Source organism: Fundulus heteroclitus, chromosome 19 (assembly GCF_011125445.2).
Source record: "Fundulus heteroclitus isolate FHET01 chromosome 19, MU-UCD_Fhet_4.1, whole genome shotgun sequence".
NCBI lineage: Eukaryota > Metazoa > Chordata > Actinopteri > Cyprinodontiformes > Fundulidae > Fundulus > Fundulus heteroclitus.
The window spans coordinates 28,175,667-28,192,728 of record NC_046379.1 but is presented as its reverse complement, the minus strand read 5'-3'; the positions used below and the strand labels follow the sequence as shown (position 1 = coordinate 28,192,728).

At 37.5% G+C, this 17,062-nt stretch overlaps 1 protein-coding gene across 4 annotated transcripts in view; it reads left to right on the top strand.

Annotated features, from left to right (window-relative positions):
* Positions 1 to 17,062, top strand: part of slc4a11 (solute carrier family 4 member 11) — a 209,165-nt gene that overhangs the window by 167,389 nt on the left and 24,714 nt on the right. For all 4 annotated transcript variants that reach the window (XM_036150608.1, XM_036150610.1, XM_036150611.1 and 1 more), the window contains 5 exons: positions 7,988 to 8,072; positions 9,477 to 9,602; positions 11,423 to 11,536; positions 14,303 to 14,435; positions 16,023 to 16,096. In XM_036150608.1, the coding sequence (XP_036006501.1) occupies positions 7,988 to 8,072; positions 9,477 to 9,602; positions 11,423 to 11,536; positions 14,303 to 14,435; positions 16,023 to 16,096 (532 nt within the window). The remainder of the gene's footprint in view (positions 1 to 7,987; positions 8,073 to 9,476; positions 9,603 to 11,422; positions 11,537 to 14,302; positions 14,436 to 16,022; positions 16,097 to 17,062) is intronic.

Here is a 17,062-nt window from a genome sequence, read left to right as displayed (position 1 = left end):
GACACTCTTACATAAAGGCCAGATTTGTAAAGTCCACCGGTAATAGTTGTCCTGTCAACAGATACTCACATGAGTTCTGGGTCTCTACAGCTCCTTTAGCATCACCACCTGCCTATTCGCTGCTCCTTTGATTAATGCTGTCCCTGCCCGCTCTGTCAGTTTTAGGTGGACAGTCATGTCTTGGTAGGTTTGCCATACTTTTTCCATTTTCAGATGATGGATTGAACAGTGCTCTGTGAGATCTCAAACCTTGATGTGTTTTTTTTTTTTTTTGTAACCTACTTTAAACGACTCCAGAATTTGATCCCTGACCCGTTTCCCGTGTCCCTTTTAACTTTGTGATGCTGTTTGTTCGGTATGCTGGTGAAGATTCTCAGTCATCCAGGTCATGGTCATTCCAAAAATGTTAAAATACAAAACAACTGGACTTTTTCTTCAAAGTCCAGTTGTTTTGTTTTTTAACTTTTTTGGAATGTTGGTTCAGTAATGTTCTCCAACAAAGGATTTCACAGAACAGCTGGATTCATACTCAAATTAAATTACACACACTGAATGCCAGTGCAACCAGTGTTCTTCAGAAGTCACCTAATTAGTAAATAGAGGTGACTTCTGAAGACCACTGGAAGCTCAAGGTTTCATTTAAGGGTATTGGAGTAAAGGAGGCTGCATTTATATGGATGCCATAATTTTTACATTTGTATTAGTTGGGCAGAAATTTTTACAAAGCATGTAACCCTTACCTTTTACTTCACAAATATAAATCCCAGTAAAATACACAAAGGTTTCTGGTTACAATGTGATTGGATTGAAAAAGTTTGTTTGCGAGCCACTGTTGTTGTAACTTTTCTTAAATCTCTTCCAACACCTCATCCTCACATACCACCTGTCACCCTGTCCTGCTCGCTCAGCTGGCTTTACTCATTCGTCTTTTCTCTGCTCCTAATCAATCAGCATCAACTTCCGTCAGGCCTCCTCAGTGGGTAAATGACCTTACATCTCAGTCCTGTCAGAATCCACTCCACCCTTTAGCTGCAAAAATGCATGCACGCACGCACACACACACACGCACGCACACACACACACCAGAGGGGCTTTATTCAATTCCACGGACCAACATCACCTCCTAATGTTACCTTGACAGGCTGTAGCTCCCAGACATTTTCCCCGTTTTTTTCTTTTGTTTTAAAGCTTAGGATTTAGGTATTTATCCCTGGGCTTGAAGGACTCTGTGCCACTCAGTGAAAGTGATTGGCACAGATATTTGGAAATAAATAAATGTAGGGAAGGAGGGTAGAGGAAATTTGAGACATGGCAGTTGGAGCAGGTACAATCAACAGCAAACTGTTAAAAAGTAAGACTGCAGACAGAGATTGCTTTCTCAGTTCTTTATTTTAGACCACCCACAACATACTTAAAGAAAAAATGCCAAATCGTTGCTGTGATTTAAGGTTTTTCCTTTTCATTGCCTCACTCTATTGACCGTTCAGAGTGAATGGTAACCAGGTGGACAGCAATTCCTCTCTGAGAATTTTAGTTTTTCAAACATGAGCCTCAAGCTGGTGATCAGCCCCCCACGCACACACGCACGCACGCACACATCCTTGTTTTAAATACAAAGTGAACCCTTTCTGTGGCCTAACCCACAAACTTAAACCTAACCTTTACCAGTATATACCTAACCTAAACAGGAAAAAGTGAGGACCAAAAATGGCACTTGTAAAATTAACAAACAAAAAAATTCTCACTTAGCTGCAAGTACACACACACACACACACACACACACACACACACACACACACACACACACACACACACACGCACACACACACTATAAATAAATTATTCCATGATGTATTGGAATTTAATGGTTAAATAGTCCTTGTTGATCAAGTATGTGTGGCCTTATAAAACTAGCAAACACAAAGAGAAGCAAACTGCTCATGCTGTTTGTTTTTATGATGTTTACGCTGAGCTAAATTGCTTTGTTCTGAAAAAATGCCATCCAAATTTTTTACGATGACAAATGAGTCAGGAATGATCATCCTGCTCTCACAATTCCTCACCCTGCTTACTTAACTTTCTAAAGTCATGTTTAACAGGGAAATTAAACACTGGCTAATTGGATAATTTGCTTAATAAGCTCTATCAGGACTTCACATTTGCTCCATGTCTGGTGTAACCCCGGTCGCTCATATTTTTAAGAAGCACTCTCCTGTTAAATAACGTGGCTGTCGTCTCACTAATTCTCTTCTGACCACGCTAAGAATTCACTAAATCCTCAATCCTGCACTGCTGCTGTCATCGCTTTGTCATCCTTTATCATTCTGAGGACAGAGATCTTTGGTAAACCTACGCTTGGATGTAACCACGCTGCTTCGCTTACCTTGTTTAGGATTACAGAACTTTAGAGGGCTGCCTCATTAATGCAGATGACTCAAGTGAATGACTTGAATGATCCTTAAGAGACCCTTATTTTGAGTCTCCAGTTTCTTAGCTGAGTCATCAAATAGGCAGTTTTAATCAAAATATGTTATTGTCTGTATTTAGAGCACAAAATGTAAGAACATCCAGAGTTAGATGCAGCCTCTGGCCCTGAGTGTTCTTACAATTTGTCTTAAGTTGCAAAGAAAAGAATAACTCACCCTAACCCAATTAAAAATAAAGGAATAAAGATTATTTGCTTCAACACCCTCCCCAGCCACCCAAAACTTGCAAAATGCTCTGCATAATTGAGGCATTGTTCCATTTCTAACAATACTAGATGCATTGTGTGATGAAATAGTTTTAAAACAGGCGTTCTTCCTCAGGAAAAGTATTTTTCCTCACAGAAAATGTGAGAGACCTACTTGTCTGAGAAGTTGTGGCTGTTGGAGACAACTGAGAAGTGCAGTTAATTTTTGGAATTAAACTGAAAGATTGTTAAAGTAGCATTAACGCATCTTGGTCTTCTATGGTCTAATTAATTGACAGTGTCTGCCAATTGTCTGAGCAGGTTGGAGTATATATAGGAGTTTTTTTTTGTTGTTGTTTTTTTTTTTACATATCTACTGGATGAACAGTGGATAACCGGTGGATATGTAACAGAGAAAAAAAGATTGATTCTTTTAGTTGTTATCCTCAGGAAGGCTCTTTCTTCTTTGGCATTGCTCACTGTGATCATCACCCAACACAACCCTAACAGATTTTGACAGCACAGGTGCCCCTCAAGTCATTGTCTTTATGAGTGCAGGCAGTACCCGTGTCATGTCTTGTCACAATGACAAGCTAAATAGTTTTGGCAATACTAACTAATAAGGATGTATTTATTGGCATTTTTTGTATTCAAATACAAAAGGAGCATATTCACAAACAAAGATAACACAGCAATGTGCCTGGTAGATTTAATGTTATACAGCTGGTCAGAAATGTAAAGACAATTTTTCCCACTGGAGTTAGCACTACTATTTAAACGCATAGCAGCCATAACTGATTTTAGATTTTGACTTCAGTGGACTTACTACCTTCTTATTATTCCATTTTGATTTTTGGTTAACTATTAAATGCACAATTAAACCACAACCTTCAACTTAACATGTAGTGGATAAGAATTTTTGTTTTTTTTCTTCTTTTCTATCTTTCGGAATAAAGAAAGACCAGTAAACCTAAATTCAATGTCCTACTGTATTATTGTTTTTGTTTTTAGTTTGGTATTAATTTATAGAGTCACTCACCCCAGCATGCTGTATGCCTGAAGCAGCAACAAGTGTCGGAAACTACTTTCTAAATAATTCAGTTTCCACTGTTTCCCCTGTCGTTATATTGGAGGGGTGCCAAGAACCAGGAACACGACAGGATGGAGACCAGAACAGGTGTAGCATAACAGAGGACCTGATGATGAGGGTGACTGAAAGGACTTAATAAATAAGGGAGTAGACAGAAGGGGGAGAATGTGGAGCAATAAACCTAGGTGAAAAGTGTAGAGATAATTATGCAGAAGGGGAGTGAGCGCAATAATCTGACAGGGACAGGAGGAGAGCAGAACCTAACATGGTGAATGAACAGAATAAACCCATTAGCTAAAATGAAAACAGGCAGGAAAATAAGCATGACACAGAAACACTTAAATCATAATGAACAGAAACTGACTAACGACAGGAACCAGGCAAATAATCAATATTAAAATGAGAACACAAGACCAATAACTACAGGATCCCTAGTAACCTAACACTAACTAATCAGACCCCTGGGGATCCTGACACAACACAATCCTATGCTCCACAAATCTGAAACAAACTTGCACAAAACTGCAAAACAGCCGAAACACTGAGTTTGTTTAAATCACGACTGAAAACCGACCTGTTTAGAGTTGCTTTCGACCCATAATAACAGAAACATTGACCAGATTATTTGATGTGTATTGCTGTTTTCACCTGATACAATTTAGTGTTTCTTACTGGTCTCACAACCAGTGATTGTTTCAATGTGTTTATGATGGTTTTATGTTTTCATGATGTAAAACATTTTCAACCGGCTTGCTGTTGAAATGTGCTATATAAATAAACTTGACTAATGCCCCCCCCCCCCCCCCCCCACACACACACACACACACACACACACGCACAGAGCACCGTTTCTAGAAAAAACACTGGTTAATGGTTGTTTGATCACTTGGGCGCACTAATTTAAGAGACGTTGAACTTTCATTTCCAGATCATTAGGTGTTGGGAAAACCCTTACTGAGCAAGATGGTGTGGCATCATGGCAAATCTATTATAATCTTCTTTTCCGAACACTTCCATTGCATCTGATACATCAGGATAAACAATAACCCCCATACTTAAACGGTATGAGTTGATGTCCAACAAAATGTGTTTCATTTCATGGTTCTGTTTGATTCTGCCAAGTATGCTGATAACATAGGAGACGCCATTTCAGAAAAGCCAAACTCCTGATCCCCGAGTACACACATGTAGTCCAACAAGCTCACACACAAACCCATACGAACTAATGCACACCTCTAACTCACTGTCTTGTTAATGCTTTATGCTGTTCATCATTATGTAGATACTCTCTGCTTACCATCACTTTCTCTGAAAAAGAGATATTAACTGGGAGGTTTTTAGTTTTCTTCTTAGTCTCCCTCTGTACTCTTTTTACCATGTAGACTCATGTTCATGTTATTATATGTCAAATACCTAAAGGCTCTAATCTGAGGTGCTGTTAATTGGTCATTTCTCAGGCTTATTCCTCTAATGAACTGGAAAAAAACATATCCCCTGGGGCGCTTCTTGTGAGACATTTTATAACTGTGTTTGATGTTTTTTTTTACTGCCCTTTGAAAACATTTTAAAGTTTCTTTAATTTTTTCTAACAGTACATGTCCTATAGATATTGTGCTATTTCTGCTGAGCTAAGCAATGCCATTAAAAGATTTACTACGATGGTGGAACAATGTTGTCTAAAGATCAGTGCTATCTCTGAAGTAATATCAACTCTAATGCAAATAGAAAATGCTTTAAGGAAGCTAACATATAAAGCATAAATGGATTTTTAGATGTAAAATAACAGAAAAACATATTTCTATAAACATTTCCTCTGACGTTCATACACTGAATATTTTTCACATTTTGTCTAGTTGCATCTACAAACCTCAGTGTATTATGTTGTGATTTTATGTGAAAGACTAAAGCCGTGTGCACACAACAATGTTTTCTGGTTAAAACACAAAAATCTTGCTGCATTTTTTTACTGTTTGTGTGCAGCACAGTGGCTCATGTTTTCTGGCGACACAATTAAAAAACTGCTTCCAGAGTAGAAAAATTCAAAAACATCCGTTGTCGTGTACACAGGAAAATTGGAATCTGCGTGGTTATGGGGAAGCCCTGGCAGAGGTGCAGTATGACTGCACTCAATAGAAATGACTGTGTCCAGCAGAACAAATGCCAACCAGTTTAAAAAAGAAAGTGATAGCTTTATAATTCAAGGTAACCTAAAGCAACGGTTTCGCCCCCGTTGTCCGTCCACAGAAACGTTTGAGTCCCAGCCAATCTGACAGTTTTAGTGGTGACGCCTTTTTAAACAGCGATTGTTTGTGCAAATGTGCACCATGTTGAGTTTTAAAGAAAGTACCACCCAACTAGTGACACGGCAGGGATATTACACTGTTTTTGGCATTTCTACTGATGTTATGACCTTGGAAATAAAAATTAAAACGTTGTCATGTAGATGTCTTAACAGAAATGGAGAAACACTCCTGGTTTTAATGGATCATTGTTGTGTGGCCAGATTCACACTGACTGTTTTCGTTGTCCACTCTGTCCTCTCATTGCAAAAGGTGCTGCGGAGAAATCCAAACTGGATGTGTGTAGGACCCGTTCATGCATGCAGACAGCCCCACCCCACCCCTCCCCCCTCCCTTCTTTATTTTGAAATAATACCAGATCTGCTTTTATTTTTCCTGTGTCTGACTTTCTTGTCTGGCTCATCTGGTTTTGAGAAATTGACAGGTTTTGTTCTGTCATCCGTCGCAAATAGACTCGATCCGTATTTCTGGCAGCAAAAGAGGAGGGCTGTCTGTCGTGCCGTAGCACCAAAGAGCCATTGGAAAATACCCTATTGACTAGAATGACTTCTATTTTTGACAGAACGGAGAACACTTGGATGATGGAGTGTGTGTGAATGAGGGGTAACTCTACTAGTGCATAGTTGTAGTACATCTACCCAAGCCTTAAGTCTTTCGCTGCCTTTAACAGGCTTTCTTCCAAGGCTGTCCTCTATTTAGCTATTTACATTTTCCCATCAACTCTGACCACAATTGCATGTCTTGTTGAAAAACAACATCCCCACGGCATCCTTCTGCACCCACCATATTTTATCTAGGTTATCATGTTTTTAAGAGGATGTGGCTTCAGTTTTCTTTGCATATAGGCCACAAATTTACCTTTGGTCTCATCAAATCTGTACATGATCTTCATACCATGTTCTCTGTGTTCCCTGCATGGCCTGTGGCAAGCTGTAAACATGTTTTCCCATGGCTTCCTTTGAGCTTTATCCCTTCCACTGTTCATAATAATTGTCGTGTCAAGAGATGCTTCTATCCGAGCTGTGGATCTCTGCAGCTCCTCCAGAGTTACCATGGGCCACTTCTGTGATTAATGCGCTCCTTGCCCTGCCTTTCTTTTAGGGTAAACAGCCATTGCAGAGTAGGTTTGCAGTAGTATCAAAGACTTCTTATTTTGGGATTTTAACAGTGGTTTGTAAAATTTTCCACACTTGGGATAACGTTTTCTATCTTAGCCCTGCTTTAAACGTCTTCACAGCTTTATTTCTGACCTGTATACTGTGTTCCCTATTCTTCATTATGCTTTTTGTTCATTAATGTAACAATTCTCTTGGGCGTTGACGTAACGGTTGTGTATAAAGTGAGAATAAGTTACACACACACAGATTTGATTTACTAATTAGGTCACTTCTAAAGGTATTTGGATGCACTGTAGGGGTATCGGTGTAAAACAAGCGCAACACAAACACATTCCGCATTTTCAGATTTTCATTTGCAAACAATGGTAAAAACCTTGTATAATTTTTCTTCCACTTAATAATTATTAATTTTTGTTTTTGTCTACCAAATACAGCTCTAATGAAAATGCTATTGTGTTAGTCGTCATTACATGACAAAGTGTGAAAACGTTCAGAGATATTAAAACATTTTCAAGGCACTGTAACATATTTGAAACAATCCAACTATCTCTTCCTTTTTCTAGAAACAGGGGATGTACAAATATTTACAAGAAATATTATTTTTTTGTGAATTTGTACTAAACTGTCTTCATTAAAAGTAAACCAAAACCAAAGTCAAATTCCTTGTTTCAAGACCCAACTTGTCGGGTTGAAGCTGATTCTGATTTTTGTATCATTGTTTTTACATTAGATGGCACAGTCACGGCTTTTCCTTAGTGAGAGATGTGTCCTTGAGGATAATCTAACCTTTTTTCCTTTCTCTCCACAGTGTAAAGATTTCTTCAAAGCCGGCAGAGGGATTTATGAGGACTTGCGCCGCAGACTGCCTTTCTACCCTTCTGACTTCACAGATGGTAAGCTGGACCTGCACTTGTAGAGAAAGTGAATCATTTGTGTTGTTATGCCCCACCGGGGGTGCCGCTGGCAGCTCCTCATTTATCTTTCACCCTTTACCTCACATACAGTCATGGAAAAGAGAAAGCACAAAAACTATTTTTAACATGGGGTTTGCATATCTACATCTCTTGGGGGGGGGGGGGGTTATGTTTTTACAAACTTGTGGATTTTAGTAATATCTTTAAATAATAAAAGCAATAGGGTGAAATCTGTGATATGTGGTTTTACTCTTGATGTTGGATTTATGTAATTTTCAAACCTTATAAAGACCTAGGGTCTCACTTATGAAATCTATACTAAAAGTTTGCCTATGCTCATGATGACCTAAATTGCTTTGTTCTGCAAAATGTTAGAAAACCTTCGATGAAATGTTGTGCGATTTTGATTTAAGATTTGAGCTGGTTTAAGGCCTTTTCTATTAATCTGAAAGGTCCTTCTGTATAGTTGAGGCTCACCAGCACAAGGGGTCTGAGGGGAATCATGATGCAGCGTGGCTGCAATTCACCACTTTACCATCTGCATCACCAGTTTCCCCTGTCTCCATACGCATGGGTCTGAGTTGGCGTCAAGTTTTTCTTTTTATATCACTGCCTTTGAAAGTGACATGCACAAAATTTTTGTGCATATGCAGTCTATAAATGAGACACCAGATAATTTTTAAGTGAAAATCTGAAAATTAAACAAGTACGTTTTCAGGCACATCTTTTTTTTTTATCACTATGTTACTTCCAGGGTTTTGTATCTTGTAAAAATGTCTCTAAAGTCTCCCAGCTCCCACATATTTCCTTGTGTTCAACATTATTGTAATATCCCAGGTCATCAACCACAAGCATTTCCCTATACATTACTGATGCAGTCGCTGAAGGCTGGTACTTGTATTGAGTCATCAACTCGGACTCGTTATCCACAGTGTGTGAAAACAGTTCTGGTCCAGGTCACATACACACATGCTAAATGTGTAGCAAGTCAGTCCTGTGTCTTTTCATATTCTCTAAATGCATGTACTTATCGAGCCTCAGCAAAATCTTTCTGATGTGAGTTTCATCAAATGTCCATTGTCTTGTGAAGGTCACAGGAATCACTGATCACATTCAAGCCCAATTGAAATATTTAATTCTCTGCTTAGATGTTCTTGATGGATTACACAAAACCAAAACAAATTACTCCTGTTTTCAAAGGGGCAGTTCGTTGTGTAAGCCACAGTACAATAGTGTAGCGCGCACACACTGGTTCCTTATTGCAGGGAAACTAAACGATGAATTCTGCTAATGTTTTTGTCGTTTTTAAATTAAAGTGCAGAGCCTCCTCCGCTTCATTATGAGATGCATATGACTCATGTGTTTGTGTTTGTCTCCCTTCAGGTATAGTTGGAAGTAATAAAACCCTGCTGAAGTACATGACCACAGCCATCTTCCTCTACATTGCCATCCTCCTCCCTGCAATTGCTTTCGGCTCCCTCAATGATGAGAGCACCCGTGGCGAAATCGGTATGAGCATGCAGTCAGGATGTAGACACTCATGCGTTTTTTTCAAACATGGGTGGAGAAAGTAAAGTTCCTAAAGTTGTATTTTTTTAATTTTATTAGAGGAGTTGCATGAGTTGCTGGTTATTGCAGAAGTGCCCATGTGACAAATAGTGTAGGCAAAAATATAATGTAATATATAAACAGTTTAGCACGTAATATATTCTAAGTAACGGGAAATAATAATAAATTATCTTTCCCGTGCCTTTTAAATAATCCAAGGAAATTTTAATGGTAAAAAAGTCTGGTAAGCTTTCTTATTTTGACATATAGAGTAAAGGTTAGGCATGTCAAGGTCAGTAAGGAAAAGAGCAGCAACTCTGAAGTAACAGTTTAATTTAGCACTACAACTCAGATACCAACTTCAGCTTAATTTGTCCGACATGGTGTACATAGGGACTTATACTGACATCTTACCAGTACTAAATGCAAATTTCCATGCAAATTTTAACATTTATTTTTTTACGGTGGGTACACTTTACACAATACAGATAACATTTTGTTGTTTTTTGCTGGTGTTGTAAAATAATCTAAAACATGTATGATAGATAAATGCTATTTATTTTTTTAGTGTGGCTGCCTAAAATTGTTTTTGGACAATAGCTTTAATGTCCACCAAACACGGTGCGATGCCATGGATTCTTACATGGATTGTTGGCCTCAGTCTATTTTGTATCCCAGAATGAACTCTAATAACAGGTCCAATACTGATAGTAGATTAAATCAGCTCTGCTTCTTTTGACAGTTAACTTTTTTCCAAGTGCTGGTGGTGCCCCCAGATTTTGGAGCCCTGGGTGGTTAGTCATATTTCCCACATCAAAAAATCACAACTGGGTAGTTTCATCTTTGAGCAGTAGCATAGTTTTATACCATACATTTCAGACTTTAGTTCTTGTTTTGTTATTTTTGCTTTATTTTCCTATCAAATGTAGTTGTGATTCAAATCATGCCTTTAACCCTAAACCATTTTACCACATGGTTTATAACTTCACTAGTGAGGCATTAACAGTGAAATATGTCTCGCAACAGCAAAAACAGAAGATTTTGTATGAAGAATCATAACTTGCAAATGAGTTGTAGGTTCTTTCTTCGTTCAACATTTGCTATTTGTTAACTTACACAACTAGTCAAAAGTTTTAACTCATCTTTTCATTTAATGGTTTATATTTTTATGACTACCTCTGGAAACTCCAGTTGGAAAAGCATTTCAAGTGACTAGCCTCATGAAGCTCACTGAGAAAAGCCCCAGAGTGACCAAAGCAGTAATCAAAACAGGGGGTGGAGGGTATTTACAAAAGACTAAGTAATTTCAAAATTTTGTCTTTGATTCATAATTCTATATACTTTTGAGTCATAGCTTTGATGTATTCACTAGGTATCTGCAGTGTAGAAAGTCATAAAAATAAGGAAAAGCCATTGAATGACAATGGGGAGTCCAAACTTTTGACTGCTAGTGTAAATGTTTCAGTAGTGCGTTGTTTGAAAACTGCACCAGATAAAAACCTAAAGCATGCATAACTCATTGTCTTAAAAAGGGATTGTTTTATTGCGTTGTTTTTTTTTTCAGAGTTGTTTACCATAGCGGGAAGAACATTGTAGCAAGTATCTGAAGTTATTTTGTGGGTAAAAATAAAAGATAATTGCCTAATAACATTCCCCAAGTGGAAAGTGAATTACAAGGTTATTTCTGCTTCTGCTCAGCTCTGCAAAAGAACCTTACAGGCATTCATGCATATTGATCAGAACCTGTTCTTCTGTTGTGTGCGTGTGTCTTCTCTGCACAGATGTTCGGAAGACTATCATTGGCCAGAGCATTGGTGGAGTCGTCTACTCATTGTTCGCTGGCTCTCCTTTAGTTATTCCTCTCACCACTGCTCCCCTCGCCATCTTTATCAGTGGTAGGTTTTCCTTCTTTCACTCAGCTTGTCTCAGGCACAAAGTACTTTTCTCTCACAGACAGCAGAAAATTTGAATAACAATCTTGGAGAGTGGGCAGGGTGCAAAGAAGATTACATCAAAAATGTAAGAAAACCAAGCATCCGCCATAGTTTAAAAGGCAAATCCAACAGACTCGAAAATCTCTTTTATTCCAGAGCGGGCCAATCAATAACCCATATCACTTATGGGTAGTATGTTGTAAATATTCTGATTGCTGCTAATCTTTGTCTTGTGTTACTATGTGTATTATTTTCTTTGTATATAATCTTATTCAATGAATTAGAATATTATCAAAAAGTCAAATTGTTTCAGTAACCCAATTAATGAACTATTAAAATATTTCTGATATGATATAGATTACTTACAGACAGATAAGTAATGCCCTTACTTCTGTTAATATTGACATTTTTTGTTTTACTTTTCGCTTGCATATAATGAAACATGACATTTAAGATTAGGATATTACATCAAACTAAGGAGCTTCATTGGAACCCATATTCTAATTTATTGAATATAACTGTATGTGTGTGATAGTCACACTACCAAACGAGAGCTGCTAAACGTTTTTTCATTGGGTGAAACAATGACAATACATTTTATTCTATGCTATTAATCTGATTTCTTGGCCTTCTTTCTCTTTTGCAAACCGTTTTCAACAAGTTTTTAATACTTCCATGACTTGAAGTCCATATGTCATTCCAATGTTGACAATTTTTATTTCATTTGTGGAATAATTTGATTTGTATCTGTGTTCTCTATATATAGATTACCCAAGTAATCCAAACATACCATTTAATAAAAGTATTGGAAATATATTTACTGAGAAAAACTATTCTATAGTAATGTTACCCTTTGTGTGTCAATGCAAAAGCATTGTAAAGAGGAGCAGATGGACCAGAAAATGTGTATTTTTTTGTTGCTGATGTTATGTAACCTCTGGTTTCAGGTGCCTACAGGTCTGTTGATTTGCTAACTGCATAACGGAACAAGTAAATCTTTTATTCAGCTCAGAGAAACACAGCACATAAATAGTTGGATGGTTTCTGCCCAACAGCATTGTTTTGTTCGTAGGGCTGAAAATGAACTTGAATGGTGGAAACTCCAAAAGAGAGCAGAGATGAAGAAAAGCAGCGACTTTGATGCCAAGATGTAGTTTTAATACCAAAGCCCTTTGCCGGGTTTGTGGTGAGATGATCTTTGAAGTAAATGGGTTGGAACCGTGCAGGGAACATTCTCATGGGGATAATTGTAGTTTATTTCCAGCAGCTTTCTGAAGAGAACAAAGGCTTGTTTGTAAAGTTGTAACTCAAGATAACAACTAAATTATTATGGTTTTTAACAAACTAATTATGTTTTTTTTTTCTTTTTTAAGGTAGATTGAAATGCAATGTTTCGCTTTGCGGATATGTGTTTAAAATCAATAAAAGATCAGAGACCTTTTGAAATAAAGTACTTTCTCATTTATGACTCTTGAAAAAATCTTTGTGATCGTCCGTGGTCCTTCTCATTCAGATATGTCCGGCTGAAGTGAAATAACTCTTAACAGATTAAATAATTTTTTAACTCTGTTTTAGTGTTCTGAATTCACACACTCCTCTGGCACTAATCTGCTTGTTGCTATCAAAATGTAATTTACAGTTCCTTGTAAAGATATTATGCATACCATGTTTTCCACATTTTGTCACGAAAACCACAAGCTTGAATGTATTTTTATTAAGATTTTATTTGACAGACCGAACTAAGTAGAGGATAATTGTAAAATGGAAGGAAATCTTTCAAAATTTCGAGTATGTAAATTTTAAAATATGTGATGAGCATTTCTACTTAGCCCCTTTTTTAATTGCCTTGAGAAATCAGCTAATGAGTAAATTGAGTATGAATGCAGCTGTTCTGTGAAGGCATCAGAGGATTATTAGAGAACATTAGTGAACAAACAGCATTATGAAGAACAAAAACATAGCAGACAGTTCAGGGATGAAGCTGTGGAGACGCTTCAGTCAAGGTTTAATTATGAAACAATATCCCAAGCTTTTGAACCTCTTACGGAGCACTGTTCAGTGCATCATCTGAAAGAAGGGTAGGAACTGCAAACCAACCAAGACATGGCTGGCCACCGAAATTGACAGGCTGGGCAAGTAGAACATTAGTAAAAAAAGTCTTCAAGAGGCCATGTTGAATCTGGAAGAGCTGCTTAGATCCACTGCTCAGGTAGGATAATCTCTTGAGAGAACAACTATTGGAGGTCCGCTCCATCTTTTTCCCCTACATGCTTTGTGTGGAAGAAAACTAACTCTGTAAAATGACACTGAACGCACTCAGTATTCTCTCTTCAGAGAATTGACAGAGATGTGGTAGGGTTGAGTAGAAGACAGATGCTGGCAAATGCTGGGTAACTCTGGAAGAAAACCTGTTGGAGGCTTCAAAAGGCTTCAGACTGGAGAGCAACCTCCTCATCTAGCATTACAACAACCTTAAACATACAGCCAGAACTGAAACATAATGTTTTAGATCAAAGCCTGTTCATATATTACCACAGTTTTCCTTCCACTTTACAATCATGTAGTACTTTGTGCCAGCCAATTACACAAACCACGATAGAATACATTGAGGTTTATGGTCGGAAAATAAAAATGTAGAAAAGTTCAAGAAGTACAAATACTTTTGCGAGGCATAACTACCTCACATTGCTGATTTTTTTTTTCTTGTTTTTGTCTTCCGGGCTGCAGTGATCCGAGGAATCTGTGACGACTACAACTTGGATTTCCCAGCTTTCTATGCCTGCATTGGTTTGTGGAATTGCCTCTTTCTCATCTTGGGAGGGATCTTCAATGTCAGTCTTCTGATGAAGCTTTTTAAAAGGTATCACTTAAACAATTTGTGTTCCTACTGATCTCAGTTTATTGTCACCATTTTCATAAAACCCTATTTATGGAATAGCTTGTCACGTTCTCCTTTGGCGGCAGCTCACATGGTTTTCACATCAGAAAATGCTTTAACATAAGAAGTTTGAGATCGCCACTTCCCGCTGTATCTAACAGGTATTCCCCAGAACCCGTTGTTCACAAAAGCCGTCCATTCATATTCAAAGCCAACAACGAGTCAGCTCGTCCCTGCTAGTTTTTCTTTTAGTTTGTTTTGTTGCCAAAAATTTAATTTTACAAATTCAAAGACCTGTTGGAGATTTCCACTAAATGTGTGCACACAGTAAACTAGAGTAAGAATAACCCATAAGTCTTGTTTGTAACTAAAAAAATAAAAAACCTTCAACATTACTGGTTATGTTGCTCCTCTGCCATATGGTACTATCACAGCTTTGGTCATTTCTTATTTAATTTCCCTTTGGTAACCCACAATAAATGTATCATCTGATGTTTTGTATTGGCCTTACAAAAAATATTTCAATTCATCCTAAAGGAAATGTTTTGTTCCTGTTTTGACACCTGGTGATTTAAAGCTAATTTTCTTCATTCTACTGATAGTCTACTTTGAGGAAATGTGATCATCTGACTAGAATGCATAATAGTATCAACTAGCAGGAGGGTTATTTAATTATTATTGTAAGATCAGGCATCTTAATTTATCACATTTTAGTTAGTCAACAAGCCAGAACTAGGGAACCTTTAATAAATGTGAAAAGGGTCCGATGGAAAGTTTTCAGATCTACAATCGGTGGGAGTGGGGACGGGAACGGGAACAGACCGGACTGGAGCAGCCAGCTGTTGGATGGTGTAGGAGGGTTCAGGGACAGGGCTGTGGGAACCTTGGGGTCTACTCTGGCACTGTGTAGTGGTGAGGATCGCTTGATGCCTACTCATTGAGTTGGGGCTCTGGGTGGGTTCTCCTCCACTGCTGGGCAGACTTTATGCAGGCGAGCTTGTGTGGGAATTCTCTTTTGTAGAGCAAAAGTGCTCTGGCACATGTAGGCAACCAGCTCCTCAATATGGACACCAGGGAGAAAAAATAAATATATAGAACTGAATTGAATTATATTTAAGCATGTTTCTTAAAAATTCGTAAAAATACTTTTGAACTTAATTAATACAACAAAAATAAAATGTCATGTTGTAAGATCATAAGTACAACATGGGTTGCAGATAATAACCTTTTCAGTAAAACTGAGCTAAAGTCCAGTTCGCTCCGATTTCAGCCCGTTTGCTGTTGTGATGACCCAGATAACTGGTAATTTGCACATACAACGTGGTTTGTTTACATGTATGAAATCAAAGAAAGGGTAAATGGCAATGGGTTTATCCAAGGCTATTGTGATTAAAAACAATTATCCGACACAATACGTCATAAAAAACTCATTAAAATCTGATTTATTTTATTACTTTACGCTTTTATTTATTGTTGTGATCTAAATACACATTTGTTTTTTCTTCAATCTTTGACCATGTTTCAAAATATAATTTGTAGTCAAACAACAATTTACAATGTGTTTTCCAGATCAACAGAAGAGGTCATTGCCCTGTTCATTTCCATTGCATTTGTAGTCGATGCTGTTAAAGGAACAGTCAAAAGTAAGTTTAACCAGCCTTTTTTCTGTCTTTTCTACAACACTGCAGTCTGAGACTGCTTTTAATGCTGCTTCTGCTTCCATATTTCCACTGTGATAATTAAGACCCCATACTCCTCTCTGCAGTGAGTTTCATCACAAGCAAATCTCCGATTTCAGTTTCAAGTAGACAGAAGCTTTTTACCAATGGAGTCATTTGGAAATAACTGCAATAAACTCCTATATGGTGTATTAGTGGTGTCGTTTTAATGTTGTCATTTGCTCAAGCTGCTTGTTAATTATAGCTGTCATTGCCTGAAGAATCTTTCGTTGACTAGCAAGATCTCTCCAGCTCATCGATTAGTCATCTCAACTAAAACCTGTCCAATCTTTTTTCTGCTTATATTGTTCTTCCTTTACAGCCATCTGCAGACGGATCTTTACCAATCTATTGTTTATTACTTTATTTTTTTCAGTACAAAAGAGTTTATCTTCATTAGCTATTCATATCTAATTCACAGTCAAAAAAAGCATAAAATAAATTAATAAATAATAATTTGTGTTAAATGCCTTCTAAAGTACACTATACTTTTAAGCTGCTGTCCATTTTTCTGACCCAGCTTGCAGAATAATCGTATCACTTAGGCTTTTACTCCAGCTCGTCCGGCTTTACTATAAATATTTAAGTTTCAATTTAAAAATTGATTATGTTAGTCTGTCATTTATTTAGAATGTGACTTTGTACTGTTGTGGAGATCGCCAGTATAGTAGTTACATTTCCAGAATGCACTGCAAGCTCTCATATTGTACATTCAAGCTCTAGTCTGCTTAGTTTTCTTTATACCCCCGGAGGTCTGTTGCCTTAAAAAGTATTCATTCACTGTAAACTTAAACTAAAATGTTGGAACTTTGAAACCACCAAGTCCAGTATGCTTTATTGGGATTTTACACAACAGAAGAAGAAAGCCCTCATTGAAATAATGGCATAAAA